Raw genomic sequence first — 18,610 nt, 5'->3', positions numbered from 1 at the left:
TGTTCAGCGTTATTTCTTCTGTATATAAGTGTGCCGTTCTATTTTTCTGTTTAGCATGTTTAGTGGGTTTGTCGTTGTTGTCTTATCGTTAAGTCACCAATGATACAGTAACCGTTATTTCAAGAGCTGAAGTAACCGAGTTTGGAGAAAATAATATATAAAACGCCGATTATCCCCCGAAAGTTTTCATTGAGCGTAAAAGGAACAATATCGATTAAAATTAGACCAATATGTGGTTCATTTGCAACATGCAATAGTAGTCCGCATAATTATATAACAACGTCACACTGAAAGAAATAAAGTCACCTTCATAAGTTTACCGAGGGCGTTAATCACCTCCATCACTGACTCTTACTTGACTGTATCGGGCGGTCATACTTGGCGTCTTGGTTGTCAGTGGCTCTCCATGATCACTGACTCTTACTTGACTGTATCGGGCGGTCATACTTGATGTCTTGGTTGTCAGTGGCTTTCTTCCCCGAAGACGTGGATCATTGCTCATGATACTGATCACAGGTTTGTCTGGTCCGCATTTGTTACCAGGCGCCGTCGCAACAAGCACACATGAAACTTGCACCAAGAAGGTATACAGTTCTTCACTGACCTCCACTGTCATATGACAAACTTAAGGAAAGACTTCATTCCTTGATCCATGCGGCTTTGGTTACAGTAACATATCTATCTTCAGAGGGGGGACGGGTGGCCCAGTCGTCTAAGACGCCGCGATTCGCTGTGCAGAGTTGCGTCCCTTGGGCACGCCAGAAACCTATGATTGTGGGTTCGAATCCCGGTTCGACCCGATTATGTTTCTAGGTTTGTCAGCACCATACCCGTGCTCGTGGGTTTCACCGAAGTGGTAAATGTCTGACCTGCATCACTTCGGGCTTTCCTCCCACATTAAGCTGACACGCCGCGATATAACTGGAATACTGTTAAAAGCGGCGTTAAATCCAACTCACTCACTCACTCACTCTATCTTCAGAGGTTCAGGACAATTTGTCAACATTAATGTAAATGTCATCTGAAGTTTACTTAGAAAACAATATTTGAAATTATTCCTCATATCAATTAATCTTTTTTACAGAAATACTATAGGCGTATAGTACATGTCTTTGTGGATAGTGGGTGGACGAATTGATTTGTACTTGTTTAAGTCAATATATACTAGTACGCAGTCAAAGGCTTGAGCACATCAATATTTGTAGAAGACATTAATCCATTAAACTTAAATATATTTGGAAATTGATACATTGATGGGTGTAGGTATGCAATTCGTAAATTCTATTAAAATGAACAACAATGTGAATTTTAGAGACAGGACTTTGAGACAAGAGGCATATCCATAGTCCCCAGCTGTTCTCCCCTTCTTGCTGATCTGTTTCTTATGGATATGCAAATTCAGAGTGACAAAACACCCTCCACAAGACTGTATGACAAGAGGGGTGACTTCAACTTTCAAACTGTCAACTTTCGCTTTATTATTGGGCATTATGACGTGGTCTCTGTTTCCGCGCATTGTGTCCAAGGGCAACTGTCATCTCACGTGGTTCGTAGATGTATTTGGGTATAGAAGTGACGCTGATTGGGACAGAGAGGATGATATCCATACTACCTCATTTGAGGAAACCTCGACAGATGCTGAATTTGCCGAGAGATACAAGTCAATGATATCCAATCTCATGATGGAAAACATGAGGACGCCCGATTTGGTAATGACGTTACCAGTCAATGCTGCTGTCATATTTACTTTTGTTGAGCCGAGAACATGAGTTGAATAAAATTGTAAAAGGGAAATTTGGTGATACACGACAGGAGGTGTGACAAATTAACCTTGCACTGAATGTGACATTCGACCCAAAAGAGCCTCAGTGAATCTAAGGTAGTTATTAACAACGTTGACACAGATGGGAATGTGGATGAGATGGGTCTAAGTCTAACATTCACCACGACTTATGCATGGAAAAGATAAGGAGATAACTACGTCAATCCTTCTTACTTTTTCAACCTTGCTTGCCTGACCGCGTCAGGATGTATTTGGCCCGTGAAGATCCGGGGTAGAATAGGTCTTCAGCAACCCATGCTTGCGGTAAAGGGTTACTATGTTTGTCGTAAGAACGACTAACAGGACCAGGTGGTCAGGCTCGCTGACTTGGTTGATGCGTGTCATCGTATCCCAATTGCGTGGATCGATGCTGATGATGTCAATTGCTGGATTGTCTGGTCCAGACTCGATTATTTACAGATCGCCGTCATATAGCTGGAATATTACTGAGTGCGGCGTTAAACAACAAACCCACCAACCAACCATCAACAGTGTCAGTATCGGGTGTAACTATTTGTGTTGATACAGGCGAGGGCAGGGTGTATTACAGGTCCGTTCTACACGTCCCTCCAGCTACCAGATGTTACAACTGCCTAAACTCCTGTATGCCCTTATGGTTACCCAATTTGCCAATTGTTCAGAAATATATCCAGATCCAATTAACGGGATAGCCACAGTGCTGCCAACAAGGGATGTGTAACAATACAAAGAGGAAGTGTGCTTGCAAAATGTACGAGTAGAAAATAATATCTGAAGCAACTCAAAAGGTCAAGTTCACTCCAACTCCTCCCAAAGCTGCTGCTGCTCAGAATTTAAAATCCAATTCTTCACAAGCCACTGAAACAACAGTTGAACCTCACCCTGTTCTTATTTCTGCCTGAAATGTCTTTGCCATGTTGGAAAGTAGCTCGGAACTACACGTGCTTTCACTCACGTGGAACCTGAAGCAGCCATATCAAGAACAGATAACTCGTCACCTGGTGCAGATGAGATACACGTATGCTATGAAATGTGTAAGTATATGCCACATTCTGCTCTAGCTGTTATGCGGAAAGTTTGAATTTATGTATTCATGATCCTTGCGTCAGACCTTGAGACATGTCTCAATAGTTCCAGGTCCAAAACCAGGAAAAGATCCACCGCTTCCTGTCAGGTATGTTTGTTTGTTGTGTAACGCCTCGCTCAGCATTATTCCATCTATATGACGAATAATCGAATTTGGATCAGACAATCCAGTGATTGACATCATTAACATCGATCCACGCAAATGGATCGTTCACCTGAACTTTTGTCCATTTTGCAAGCAATTATCTTTACAGATTCCATGGCGCAACTAAACCTATAGAAGCTGGTGCAAATTGACCCAGAGATGACATTGTTTTTGCGATATTAACACTGGGTACATTTCTAAACACGAAGGACATTGCAAGCGATACTGTTTAGGTTTTAGCGTATGTTGGAATACATGGGAATGAGATTGCAGATCTTTGGGCCAGATCTGGATTACAAAATCCAAATTTAAGCCCCTATTTCACATACACGAATTAAGAAATTGCGAACACGATTTAAGAAAAGTTGAAAAATCGTATTGATTCGTGCTCGACCTTGTGGTTTATGCAAATTTCTTAACCAAACACGACCCTCATACGACCAAAACGACCCTCATACGGCCTTCATATGACTGAACACGACACTCAAAAGACCGTCATAAGATATTCATACGATACAACACGATTTAACCTCATTTAACATGACCCCAATACGACTGTCATACGACCAAACATGAGTGTCATACGACGCCCATACGACTTAACCCGATTCAACACGACCGCCATACGATTAAACCCGAATCATTACGATGTCCATACATGTACGACTAAAAAAATAAACATCATCATCATACGACTGAGCAAGACCTTCATACGACATATTTTTGTTTATTTTGGTCACTTGGGTCATGTAGTATATAAGCTGTATTGCAACAGCATTTCTGTGTCAGTCTTCACCATGTTCAACAACGAACAAGACCCGCAAGAAGCAGCTTTGGAGGAGTAGGATGTTTCCCTTTCGAAGGTTTGGCATGGAGGAGCTTCCGTTTCGGCCGCCTGAGGTTTGGCAAGGAGCTTTCACTTTCAGGGGGTTTCCCACGTTCTCACTCAGTCACGTGATGGGCTCTTCCGGTCGTATGACAAACGTATGGATTTTGTGTTCAGGCGTATGGGAGTCGTATGAAAGACGTATGAAAGTCGTGTTGAATCGTGTTAAAACGTATGAAGGTCGTATAAGTTACTTCCCACGCTTCAACACGACTGCCATAAGACCTTCAAACGACCTTCATACGACTGAACACGACTTTTCAGCCCGGCATTTTGCATTATAACACGATTTAAGCCGAGCTGCGACGTCCATACGACCGCCCGCGACCGTACACGAATGAACACGAATGAGTGCGCGACCTTCATACGTTCTAACACGATTTAAGGAAAATATTAAATCGTGTTCATTCGTGTTCAGACTCGTGAATGTGAGATAGGGGCTGTAGACTATCTGTAAAATATGGTCATAAACTTTGCCGTCATTAAAGTAGCGATGAGATCATTCTGACACGACTCTGACCTGGACACTGTGGGCTACATTCCAACAGGAGTATCACTGATCAGGCGGTCTCGATCTCTTCTAAATGTGAACATTGCAATTTGGAGACTTCTGAACAATACCAAATTAAATGCTCTAGTCATAATAACATTATGCATTTTTAAGCTACGGTTTTGGACCCCTACATCATGGATAAAGGGGCAGTTTTAGATTTTGTCAGGAAATAATGATGTAATTTAGGCTCCCAGTCAACCGATTTAAATAGATTTAGTAATATGATTTAAAAATTCTATCATAGCTACTGCTTTTTTTATTGAAGGAGTATTTCGTGTTTCAGAAATGAAAGTGCCTGCTTTAGATTTTTAATCCCTTTCACGAAGTGAGAGAGTGAGTGAGTGTGGTTTTACGCCGCTTTTAGCATTATTCCAGCAATATCACGTCGATGGACACCAGAAATAGCCTCCACACATTGTACCCATGTCGGCAAACGTAACCGCAGCTTTAACCACTAGGCTACCCGACCGCACCCCCCCCCACCCCCACCCCCCCACCCCCACCTCCATATCATCAAGCAAATGTTATTCTTCTGCCGTTTCTTTTCACGTTCCCATCATTAAATGGCCTTGTGCAATGTATACGTGTATCCAATGAAAGTTACTTCTATGTGCACACGTCATCTTTATGTTATCTGAACGTTTCCATGGTTTGTTTTTGCACTACAATACTTTGAGATTCTTATTACGTTGGTCAGTTTCGTGTGAGCGTGTGACCTTCTGTTGGACCACGTCACCCTTAAACTAAATACTCTTTAAAAAGGTCATGAATCATAAAACCAAGTATTAGAACAAAGATAAGTGTTGATGACGAGCATCCTATGCAAGAACGTTTATGTCTGTACGACTTAACACCAAAACACATCCTATACTTTGCACGTGCCTCACGCAGTAGCGCCACATTCGTGTGTAGGGTGCCATTCCTAGTTTTGACACCTACAAGGAATGTCGCTTAATCACTGTGGATCATTCTTTCTGTCGGTCTTATGGAATTTGCTTATCATACAGCTGTCATGTACTTGATTTCATTCATTGTTTGTTTGTTTTTGAACAAGCAACGCAGCGTCTACAACGCCGAGTACCCCCTCTTTTTACACCACCACCACCACGACATTTACAAACAGTGTAGCTGAATGGAACTGTAGGGGTACGTTGACCTGATGACTTGAGGGGGCGTAATGGCAAGTTTTTTTTGTTTGTTTGTTGTTTAACGCCGCACTCAGCAATATTCCAGCTATATGACGGCGGTCTGCAAATGATCGAGCCTAGACCAGACAATCCAGTAATTGACATCATGAGCATCGATCCACGCAATTGGGATCGATGACATGCATCAACCAAGTCATCAGCGAGTCTGACCACCCGATCCCGTCAGTCGCCTTTTACGGCAAACATAGATTGCTGAAGACCTATTCTCTACCCGGATTTCCACTGGTCAGTAGTTGTTTGAAAGTTGGATAGTAATCTCTACTAACAGAGTAGCACAATTTAATATACTAAGATAGGCCACCTACTAATCTAAGTTGAAAAATTACTGACTGGTCAGTAAAACCCACTAACATGTTAGTGTCGGAGTAGACAGTGAAATGCACTGAGTTAGTGAAGTCATGCAGCACTCGTCCAACTATATGACGTAGGTATGTAAGTAATCGATTGTGGGCCAGACAATCCAGTTTTGACATTATGAGCTTCAACCATCGCATTTAGGAAACACTGACATGTATCAGCCTGGCCCGACCACCGATCCATTTAGGCGCCTCTTCCCACAAGCAAGGGTTGTTGCTGACCAATACTCTAACCTGGAATCCCATGGAGTTTATAATGTATTTTTCAGATAAACATTATACATATTTTCCCCCAGCGCTATTGTTTATATAGGTTTGATTTATGTCGTTGATAAGCGCAGGTTACACCGAAACAGCGAGAACAATTCTGGACATGGTTCTGCCTCGTACAGTCAGTCAATGATAATAAGTAACGTTGAACACGCATGCAGTGTTCGGCTTTATAGTTTCAAGTTTTAGTTCAACACAGGAATGAGTGTGAACTCGCAGAAGCCTGCGAACCTGATAATGTGTTGTGTGTACCTGTGGTATCTATTATGAGGCTGATATTTGTAACACATGTACTGTTCACGCTTTATGCTCCTGGATGTTTAGATATAGGACTCGGTAGCCCCGCCAGATCTATGTCTACATGTGGGCTATCTGTGTGTCCCAGATCCTTCACGTGTCAGAATCCTTGACATAAAACACCCTGCTGTCCAATCGACTACATCTCAGTTTCGGGTTTTAAGGACTTTAGGCAATGTTGGACTCATCTTCGATTATCCAGTGTATTACATCTACAGTCTACTTGGCTATGAACCCCGGACCTATTCGCCACCATGGCTTCGTTAACGCTGAAAATAGATGTCCTCTTAAGTTACTTAAGTTACTCCTATGAGACCCATGAAACTCTGAGTTAGAATTGTCTTCTGCAACCTATGCAAGTTGTAAGAGGCGACTAACGGGATCGGGTGGTCAAGCGTGGTTGATGCATTTCAGATTCGATTATTTACAGACCCCCGTCATATAGCTGGAAAATTGCCGAGTGGATTGTAAGCAACAAACAAACAAACAAACAAACAAACAAACAAACAAACAAACAGTCTCATAAGCGCGAGGATTTCTGTGCTAAGTTGAATACAGGAGCAATGGATTTCCGAGACGAAACTGTGGAGGTGAATGTGGCCTGAGTATTTATAGAAATAGCATGGAGATATATAATACCCTGGGTAGTCGAGGATGTATTACATCATGATCACAGGGACATCAGGAAAGGATTTAACAGGCTGTACTCGTGGGATTCGAAAGCGTCCTCATATACGCACAAACCAGGCCACTTGGCTATCCCATCCACCTTCTCTATACACGTAGACAACCCTGCTTTGTTTTATAGTCGGTGTGTGGTTTTACACCACAAACGGTAATATTCCACTCCGATCAGATAGACAAACAACCCATTATGACTACCCATACGGCGTGTCTCGATGTAACAAAATCAAACTTCAGCAAACCATTTTTGTGACAAACACAAACATCTCTGACAATATATGCACATTTTGTTTACAAAGTTTCTACAAGCTACAAAACTCCACTAAACAATCAAAAGTGTATTGCACCAAATACTCTTTAAAATACAGCAAGTCTAGAAAAGCCGACATTTGTCAGCCGAGTGCCAAAACTGTGTCATTTTGAGACAGAATGTCAAGTTGAGAGGCCGGTTACTGTGCTTGTCACAGCATATCTGACTAGTATGGATTGTTTTCCAAGTTTCTACAAGCTTCAAATTTCCACTAAACAGACAAAAGTTTATTGCACCAAATACTCTTTGAAATACAGCAAGTCTAGAAAAGGTGACATTTGTCAGCCGTGTGCCAAAAATGTGTCATTTGGATACAGTATGTGTCAAGTTGAGAGGCCTGTGCTTGTCATAGAATATCTGACCAGAATAGATTGTTTTCAAAGTTTCTCCGAGCTACAAAACACCACAAAACAGTCAAAAGTTTATTGCACCAAATACTCTTCAAAATACAGAAAGTCTAGAAAGGCTATATTGAACAGGCGAATGCCAAAAATGTGTCATTTGGCGATAGTATGTGTCAAGTTGAGATGCCAGTTACTGTGCTTGTCATAGAATATCTGACTAGTATGGATTGTTTTCAAAGTTTCTACCAGATATAAAACGTCATTAAAACAGTCAAAAGTGCATTTCACCAAATACTCTTTAAAATACAGCAAGTCTAGAAAAGCCGACATTTGTCAGCCAAGTGCCCAAAATGTGTCATTTGGAGACAGTATGTGTCAAGGTGAGAGGCCGGTTACTGTGCTTGTCATAGAATATCTGAGTAGTATGGATTGTTTTCAAAGTTTCTACAAGATATAAAACGTCATTAAAACAGTCAAAAGTGCATTTCACCAAATACTCTTTTAAATACAGCAGGTCTAGAAAAGGCAACACTTGTCAGTTTCTACAAACTACAAAACTCAACTAAACTGTCAAAACTCCAAGTATCCAGTCGAGATGACTACCACATCCACCAAATCAGCATACAGTGAAGGTGACTGCCACACACACACACACTGACATGTGCATCCAGTCAAGATGACTGCCACACACACACACTGATATCTGCATCCAGTCGAGATGACTGCCACACACACACACTGATATCTGCATCCAGTCGAGATGACTGCCACACACACACACTGATATCTGCATCCAGTCGAGATGACTGCCACACACACACACTGATATCTGCATCCAGTCGAGATGACTGCCACACACACACACACACTGATATCTGCATCCAGTCGAGATGACTGCCACACACACACACACACACTGATATCTGCATCCAGGCAGCACTCAGGCGAGTACCTCACCCCCACATACACACAGAGGCACAGGGTAGCCCCAGCCCTTTACCAACCCCCCCCCCCCCCCCACACACACACACAGAGGCACAGTACAGCCACCACCATCACAAACACACAAAGTACAGGCCAGTCCTCCCGACAACTCCCCACCCCCATACACAGTACAGCCTCCCCCCCAACATACACATGTACACAGAGGCAAAGAACTGACCCCCCCCCCCCCCCCCCCCCACACACACACACTCATTCACATACATACACAGACACTCGACTGCCCAGTCACACAGAGAGGCAAAGTACAGTCTACACCCAAACATACACACAGTTCAGCTCCCCCTCCCAAACCAGACCCACATACACACACAGTACAGGACACCCCCCATCCCCGTCCCCCAGTCAGCATTCAGGCGAGGTCAGCATACAGTACCTCACCCCACATACACACAGAGGCACAGGATAGCCCAAGCCCCCGCCTCCCCCCCCCACCAACCCACAGAGGCACAGCTCCTCCTCCCCCATGACACATACCGACAGACACAGTACAGCCCGTCCACACCTATATAAAGTACACCCCCCAACACACACACACACACACACACACACACACACACACACACACACACACACACACACACACACACACACACACACACACACACACACACACACACACACACACACACACACACACACACACACACACACACACACACACACACAGTACAGTAAGATTACTGCAATTGTTAAAAGATGTATTATAGTTTCTGAGTTCATTAAACCTGCTTACATGCCCAGTTAACTTGTGATAGCACATTTATCTACATATAAGAAACATTATATGACAGACAGAGGAATGTCGAGATGCTCTGTCTTTTAATGTGGTGACGTATGTGATATTGTTATGGTATTTTTATGCCTTGGAGTATTTATTATCCCAACACTTACACCATACATAGAAGAGTTACTTCATCTACAAATTACTACATTCTGACAATGACATTCGGACCATCCGTGCTTGCCTCCTATTTCGGTCAGACGTCACTCAGGGTAAGATGGGTTGGTGGAGGCCACTTCTTCGTGTAGAGTGACGTCCCTTGGTGATGCCGTGATCTGCTTATTGAAAAATTATTATTATTGTTGTTATGTCAGGTGCCAGTTGGTGGATATCTTTGCATCTCTTGATGATAAACTACGATACAACCGAAATACTGTTAACAATTAATAATAACCCAAACTCACTCACTCACCCAATCATTGTTCAACTGCTTGATTTGTTTACGTTTTTTAAATAGTTTACGACAATGTTACTCAAACACGGACAACTTTATTCCTCGTCGGCTGTTTTGATTTCCTGTAAAGTTGAAGCGGAAAAGCGAGCATGACAGCAGCTGTGAAGTTTCACTCTGAGTATTTTGTAAATGAAACTTTCCATGAAATAAGGCTGAATCAAGGGATTTATTTTGAATTTCTTCTTATGTAGTGCATAGCACATATATAGCTGATCCTTAGCATAGACAATACATAAGATTTGGCTTAGAAAAACAAAGTGAATGATTGTGTTGGTATTAATCTAAATTAAACTAGTATGTTAAATTAGTTTTTAAAATCATTACAATAAACTACCATTCACTGCATTCACCTATGAACGAACACGGAACACATATCTCGTCACGGAGGGCCAGATTGTGAATTAAACTATAGTGGGGTGGGGGTAGGAGTGAGGGTGAGGGTGGGGGCGGGGGTTTGGGGCTGGAAGTAGGAGTTGAGGTTGGATAGGGGTTGGGGGTTGGAGTGTAGATGGGGGTGTTTTTGGGGTAGGGAGTGGAAGTGGGAGAAGGGTTGAGGCTAAGGGATGTTTTGGTGTGGGTGGGAGTAGGAGTGGGAGTGAGGGTGGGGGTGGATAGGGGTGGTGTCAGTTGAGGTCGGGGTCACATTTTGGATTCAGAGTGAGTGAGTTGGTTTTAACGCCGCTTTTAACAGTATTCCAGTTATATCACGGCATGTCAGCTTAATGTGGCAGGAAAGCCCGAAGTGATGCAGGTCTCGGACGTTTACCACATCGAAAGTAAATAGCGAAAACATATGAAATGTCACTTGTATTGTTATTATTTATATTGGCGACAGACAATGAAAATGTGCGGAAACTGAAAACGGAACAACGAATTGACACTGATGATTCAGAAATAGTCGAGCTGTTGCTCCCAATGCCCACTGTCATCGAGTTACACTTCCTGGTAGGACACTGGCTGTAGAAGGGTTGAGGGGGAAACATGTCTGTCGCAAGGCTCTTGATACCCGCGTATGTTCAACATTCTGCATTATACTCCATCTGGATATTCCTTTGGATGGACAGATCTGCAGCCGGTAAGGATGTATCATACATAACACAAATCATGATGTCAAAGCGTTGATAATTCCAGTGGTGTGTTTTCAGGTTGATTACATGTGTCTGGGTCACTCAATTTACCTTGATTATGAGAATGATCAGATCTTGGATTGTATGTGTGTGTAGGTTTTTGGGTTTATTCTAACGTTGCGGGAGATGTCGATTGAAACTGGTCGCATACAAAATACACTCGACGTCACTATTACGTCATGAGAATGTAGCATGACGTCATTCACCAACCAGGCAGCTCTGCAATGATTCTGGGGCGGTGGGGTGACCTAGTGGTTAAAGCGTTCGCTCGTCACGCTGAAGACCCGGGTTCGATTCCCCGCATGAGCACAATGTGTGAAGCCCATTTCTGGTGTCCCCCGCCTTGATATTAATGGAAAATTGCTAAAAGCGGCGTAAAACCCTACTCACTCACTCGGTGCAATGATTCTTATTGTTAAATCCAGACTGGTGTTAATTACAAATAAATAATCATAGATTAATGACAACAATTCAAAAGTAAACAAAGGTAAACAAGAAAGAATTGGGATATGATTTCGACAGGATATGTTTTAATTATAACATTTGACAGTGACGAACACAAAACATGCATGAACAGTAAACTCGCCGTGTCATCATTTCCAAGATCGTGAACTAATGCAGTGTTTACTTTTCAAGCCGCTCGACAGTAAGTCACGGCAGGAAGTGAGATATATATTTGCCCAGATGATTAAAGCAATTTTTTCCTGCAACCGTGTCGCTTTCGAAAGCTTTTAAATTAATGCAGAGAAAGGCATATGATCATGAGGGTCGGCGATGTAGCCTAGTGGTTAAGCGTTAGCTTGTCAAGTCGAAGGCCCGGATTCGAACGCTCACATGGATGTGCATTTGTGGTGTCCAGCGCCGTGATATTGCTGGAATATTCCTAGCAGCTGCATGAATGAACACTCACTCACTCTCACTGTGGTCACTGGTTCACTCGCAATACATTGGGAACATAAATATGTTTTTACAACAATTTCGTACTCGTGCTATAGATATATTTCGACAGGATTGGCATTCTACACTTTCAGGAAGTTCGAGATACGCAGATGTAAGATTCAAACACCTCCGCAATACATTTATACGCTTTAGACTTGGTCTGAATGATTTGTAGGTGAATAGAGGAAGATGTTTCAATATTGATAAGTCATTAAGAATTTGCCCCGTCTGTAACCAGTATTTGCCCTGTTTATAACAAAATAAGAATGAAATATCTACCCGACTGGTCATTTTCAAGCAAAAAGTATAGCTTTCAACTACAAGTATCTTTAAATGAAAAGACAATGACCTTCAGCATTGAATTTATAAAAAATAAGCGACAAAAAACATTTTCATAAGAAATCTCTGCCAAAAATTATATCATGACTTTATCAATCATGAGCATGTGTTTATTAATCAGTATCAAATAGTTATAATACCAGGTGTCCAAAAGCGCAGGAAACCAACCACACATTTCACCATAACTTATGAAAATAATAATTTTATAAATGGAACACATTCCTCTATCTTCAGATATTCTATAATTTTAGAATATCTATAACGCTAAATCAAGTTAAAATTTTGGAATTTTGGTAAGCACAATGTATCCTGAGTAGGGCTATCGATAGCAAAATGCTCTATATGACAATGACATATGCACACTTTCGTCCCATAGCCATATCAGGATGTGAAGATTCTGGGTTCGAACCCAATTTTCGTCCATTATGATTCTAGGTTTGTCAGCTCAATATCTTTACACGAGAGGACGAACTGCATCATTTTAGACTTTCAAACACTTTCTGAAACGCCATCATATAACCGAAATATTTTTCAAAATGTCGCACCCTTCCACTTCCTCATCGAAAACGGACCCATGAAGATCCGGAGTAGAATTGGTCTTCAACAACCCATGCTTCCCGTAAGAGGTGATTATGCTTGCCGTAAGAGGCGACTAACGGGATCGGTTGGTCAGACTCGCTGACTTGATTGATGCATGTCATCGTATCCCAATTGGTGTGATGTCAGTTACTGGATTGTCTGGTTCAGACTCCATAATTTACGGACCGCCGTCATATAGCTTGAATATTGCTGAGTACGGCGTTAAACAACAAACAATACAATACAATATAATACTGCATGATGATTTGAAAAAGTGAAGAAGTCAGAACTTATTTGTACTGCTTTCTGTTGTTTGAGGTCAAATCGTTCATGAATCCATTTCAATGGAATGTGTTAACTCAAAATGGTGAACACCCCATACTGTCCAGTGATTTATTGCTCCTTTCTATCATAATATATACCATGGTCAAAATCTCATACTCATATATTTCTATCTTAGCACAGTGTTTCTTTCGCTCATGCGAGTAATTTGATTTTACAACTGCTTTTGGTGTGGCGGTCATTCTAATCGTGGAAGTCCGCCGGAGAGAGGAAGGTCCGGGGTTCGATCCCCGGCCGCGTCATACCAATAGACGTTAAAAGATTGTACTTGTTGTTACCCTGTCTGGCGCTCGGCATTAAGGGGCTAAAACAAGGACTGGTCGGCTCGTAGTCAGTATACAGTTATTTACAGACAGTCGTCATATAGCTGGAATATTGCGGCGTTAAACAACAAATAAACAAACAAACAAACATTAAAAAACGATATTTGGAAGTTGTTATATTGTACATGCAAAATATCATGCTGTTTTTCACAGACAGTGCGATGTCCTGCAAGCAATTCTCAAATCCTGACGATGGCTGTTTCTTATTGTCTCGAGAGAACAGAACGTGGGAGGAGTCGAAAACCTTCTGCAATGGCCTTGGTGATGGATGGTCTCTTGTTGAGATAGAAGACGTGGAAACACAGACGCATGTTGACTGTGTCTCACGTACAGCTGGTGTCTCTACAGGGTCATGGATAGGTCTGCGTTGGCAAAATGGTTTCACATGGGTATCAGGTAAGCAATGAAAGAATAGCCATTTGGTATATTTGTCATACATAAGTCATAACGAAATGAACACATGTACAATGACAATGTATTTTGAATTACTCTCTTACATGTAGTTAAAGATTTGGATGTCGCTCAATCAGTATATTGTCATGACCATGCTATGATATGTTTTCGTAAGTAGATTTATTGGTAACAGTTGCCCGAGTTGCGGTTGGAAGTCTGATTCATTAAACGTCAAACAACAACTTTCTTCAGGGAAAAAACTAGGGTTTCAAGGTTACTTTAAAAGACTGGCAGCAGGAGAAGTCCAGGCACCAGGAGACTGTCTGATAACACAGCCCCCGGGTGACACATCCATCGATGCATATGGAACATGGAACTATATGAACTGTAGTACAAGACTATACAGCATATGCCACGCTGCAAGTATGAACCCCATATCACCTCGGCATTGTCACCTTGCTTCATAATCTAAATACTTATTCTAAAATCTACTCGTGTGTTAATATCGTATCCCGTCACATTTAATATTTGTATGTACCAGTGTACATTTCACCACGCTACGATGCCGATTACGTCATAAAATAACCATCTAGATAAATTGTTAATTGATGAGTCAACAGATGGAAACATTGATTTGACTGGCCATTTGAAACATATTTTAAGATTACTTGTTCAATAATTGCTACTTTTTCATATATGGATGGCCTCAGCTCAAATGGTCGTGACTTTCTGGAGATGTACACTGAAGCCCGATAACACTGTACGATTGTCACCGTGTCATGCAAGATGCAACCTATCACAACACCAACCATTCTGTTTGTCCTTACACCAGGTTCTTCCCTAACTGAGAGAACAACAACGACATCTCGGCGTACAATCACATCTACAATGACACCAACTACAACTCCAGCTAATTCACAACTTTTCACAGCAGCAATAAGACGATCCACAGCACCAACACAATCCACGACAGCAAGAACACAATCAACAACAACAAGAACAGCGACGTCAGTCACGTCTTCAAGTATAGAAACTACAGCCCTTTCAACACTAGAATCATCAACGTCAATGATGTCATCGGACACTATTGCCATGATCTCTACAAAACCAACTGTCATGCCAACAACACCAATGCCAGGCAAGGAATCTCTTTTGTTCCTCGTAAGCTGTTCATGAGGACTTAATTGCCATATGGATATCAACTTCTGTTACAGTTTATACCCCATGCTTGCCGTAAGAGGCGACTAACGGGATCGGGTGGTCAGGCTCGCTGACTTGGTTGATGCATGTCATCGATCCAAGTTGCGTGGATCGATGCTCATGATATTAATCACTGGATTGTCTGGTCCAGACTCGATTATTTACAGACCGCCGTCATATAGTTGGAATATTTTCTGAATGCGGCTTAAACAACAAACCAAACCAAACCAAAATACTGTTTATACATTTTTTTTCAGTACGAATCCTGGAACATTATCTAGCATGTGGTTGACAAAAATACTGGTCAACAGTCAACAATGTCGTCATTGCTACTAAAGCTTCTAAATGTCTCTTAAAGATTTTAGATACTAACTCCTTGGTGTCGATGCGATGTGATCAAAGTGATTTATTATGATGATTGAAAGGGTTAAGTCGCTTTTATTTACAACTACTGATCTGCATTATTGTACAAGAAGTGTACTACATTGACACTTTCAACAACTTCTGTTGTGTTTCAGTCGTTATTGCCGTCTCGTCTGGAGCTACAGGGGGAGCAGTTGTGGTCTTAGCTGGGGTTGTAATTGTCCTCTGTCAAAGGTAACAACTATTGAACTTTGTAGGTATTCGCTAAGGTTATACCAACTGAAAAATTGTAGTTGTTCGTAAAGGAAATGCAAGTGAAGTTTTGTAATTGTTCGTGAAGAAAATGCAAGTAAAGTATTGTAATTGTTCATGAAGGAAATACAAGTGAAGTTTGTAATTGTTCGTGAATGAAATACAAGTAAAGTATTGAAATTGTTCATGAAGGAAATGCAAGTGAATTATTGTAATTGTTCGTAAAGGAAATACACGTGGAGTATCGTAATTGTTCATGAAGGAAATGCAAGTGAAGTATTGAAATTGTTTGTGAAGGAAATACACGTGGAGTATTGTAATTGTTCGTGAAGGAAATACAAGTGAAGTATTGTAATTGTTCGTGAAGGAAATACAAGTGAAGAATTGAAATTGTTCGTGAAGGAAATACAAGTAAAGTATTGTAATTGTTCGTAACGGAAATACACGTGGAGTATTGTAATTGTTCATGAAGGAAATGCAAGTGAAGTATTGTAATTGTTCGTAAAGGAAATACACGTGGAGTATTGTAATTGTTCGTAAAGGAAATACACGTGGAGTATTGTAATTGTTCGTAAAGGAAATGCAAGTAAAGCATTGTAATTGTTTCGTAAAGGAAATACACGTGGAGTATTGTAATTGTTCGTAAAGGGAATACACGTGGAGTATTATAATTGTTCGTAAAGGGAATACCAACTGAAATAGTGTAATTGTTCGTGAAGGACATACACGTGGAGTATTGTAATTGTTCGTGAACGAAATACCTACCTATGTGCATTAAGCAAAAGAACATGTATCCAAACAACCTAGTATTTTTTATTGAAGGTTCGGTTGACCAAGCTGATTGCATATCATTGTATCCAAATTGCGTGGATCGATGCTCATGATGTCAATCACTGGATTGTCTTGTCCAGACTCGATTATTTACAGACCGCTGTCACATAGCTGGAATATTGCTTGGTGCCATATAAAATCAGAATCAAACCAACTTATGTGTAAATGATCACATTTTGTGAAGGAAGCATATTTGTCAGAAAATATTTTGTTCAAAATATTCCAATGTGAATATAAGTATATGTCCAGCTGTATGTTAAATAATAATAGCAATAAGTATGGTGTTAACTTGGGTTTACACTACTTGATTGGTGAATAAGTAATATATTAGATTTAGATGTAGAATGGGTACGATAAAGGGGAGTGCTTACTTGTGACATGAAATGTCAACATCAGATAAGTGTAAGCCACCACACCTGGTTGACAAACGAATGTACGTTCACAGGAAGAAGTCCGGGGGTTGACGTTGAGCTGAGAACATGCAGCCTGGACAATTGGTTATATATAGGCAGTGAAGACTCCGCCTCCAGATGGATGAAAGTAGAAATAAGGCTTCCGGCCATAAACCTGACGCCTGGCTTGTTTCGATGTCAATTTTCTTATTCAATAGTGTTTTAACTGTAATTTACAGAGTTTGTGTAACTAACATGCACCATCAGTACATTGCACAGGGATATCATGAACCTTTACTCCCAACTTGTTTCAGAAACAAACAGAAAAGACTACGTGTCAGGACTAATGACGACACTGAATCTGGTACAGTCACTGATGTAAGGACAAAACCGGAGGTTGAGTACGCTGTTGTCACGAAAATACAGAGGAAACAACCATCACAAGTGCATGACTGTAACACTGAGTCAGGCTACCATTACGCATCCGTGGATGATGGCGCTCTTCCCATGAAGCAAGACGTCAATGACCAAACCTATGACACAGCAACAATCACAGAGAAGAAACAACCAATCACCTTTGACAACACATATGCTCGCGCGATATTCAGCCAATCATCAGCAGACACAGTGGATGACGTGTATGATCACACGCGTGTGACCGGGAAGGCGTCACATGAAGTTGATGCAAGCCATTACGACCATGCATTCTTCAAATAACAATCTCGCAGTATTTGATGTTAGGTTAAATCTTAACATGTACATATTTGCAAATCAATACTTTTGTATCCGAGGTGCTGTTTCTTTTGTAAACATGTTAAAGTTTCTATTTTATAACACTATGCATATTTGTATTTCGTGTCCCGGTAATCACCCCAAACGATGGAAAACCAGAACCTTATAATTACCATGACTACCGATCTGGATCGGGTGGTTATATGTAGAACCTGGTGAATGTGTGTCGCCTTGGTCTCTGGCTCAGACTTGACTCTGTACAGAATAAGGAAGAGAATATATGGATGTCATATATGTAAACATGTACTCCGAAACGTTGTGTTCCTCATAATACAGACGTTGACATCCATATATTCTCTTCCTTATGTGTATCTCACTTCTAAATGCCTTTCAAAGACCTATTTACTGAATGTTGTGATATGGCGTCAAACAACATTCACTCAATCATTTCTATCGCCCACTGCCGCATGCGGGAGAACAACGGAAAGGTTTGTAACATTAGAGTCACGGATATACACTTAGTCACCATGGTCAACAGATCAGTGTTTTCTCATTCTTCTTTCCCCTATTGCCCGTGAACACATACGACCTTTTGCAGTGTCGTAGTGACCTTTGTCT

The 18,610-nt window shown here is 41.3% G+C and overlaps 1 protein-coding gene across 1 annotated transcript; it reads left to right on the top strand.

The window, feature by feature from the left end:
- Positions 1–11,161: 11,161 nt before the first annotated feature.
- On the top strand, positions 11,162–17,977 carry LOC139471423 (uncharacterized). The gene is made up of 6 exons (XM_071253786.1): positions 11,162–11,255; positions 13,983–14,225; positions 14,475–14,645; positions 15,055–15,360; positions 15,941–16,019; positions 17,575–17,977. The coding sequence occupies exons 1-6, from the start codon at positions 11,162–11,164 to the stop codon at positions 17,975–17,977; spliced, it is 1,296 nt and encodes a 431-aa protein (XP_071109887.1).
- The last annotated feature ends 633 nt before the right edge of the window (positions 17,978–18,610 follow it).

This window comes from Haliotis cracherodii, unplaced genomic scaffold (genome assembly GCF_022045235.1).
Source record: "Haliotis cracherodii isolate W230 unplaced genomic scaffold, xgHalCrac1.p SCAF_22, whole genome shotgun sequence".
Classification (NCBI taxonomy): Eukaryota; Metazoa; Mollusca; class Gastropoda; order Lepetellida; family Haliotidae; genus Haliotis; species Haliotis cracherodii.
This window is presented reverse-complemented; position numbering and strand designations above follow the sequence as displayed.

Excerpts from the sequence above, each read along its gene's own strand:
- LOC139471423 (XM_071253786.1), top strand. The coding sequence starts at position 11,162 with ATGTCTGTCGCAAGGCTCTTGATACCCGCGTATGTTCAACATTCTGCA. Across the intron at positions 14,226-14,474 it reads TGGTTTCACATGGGTATCAG|GGAAAAAACTAGGGTTTCAA; the intron begins GTAAGCAATGAA and ends AACTTTCTTCAG. Across the intron at positions 14,646-15,054 it reads CAGCATATGCCACGCTGCAA|GTTCTTCCCTAACTGAGAGA; the intron begins GTATGAACCCCA and ends TCCTTACACCAG.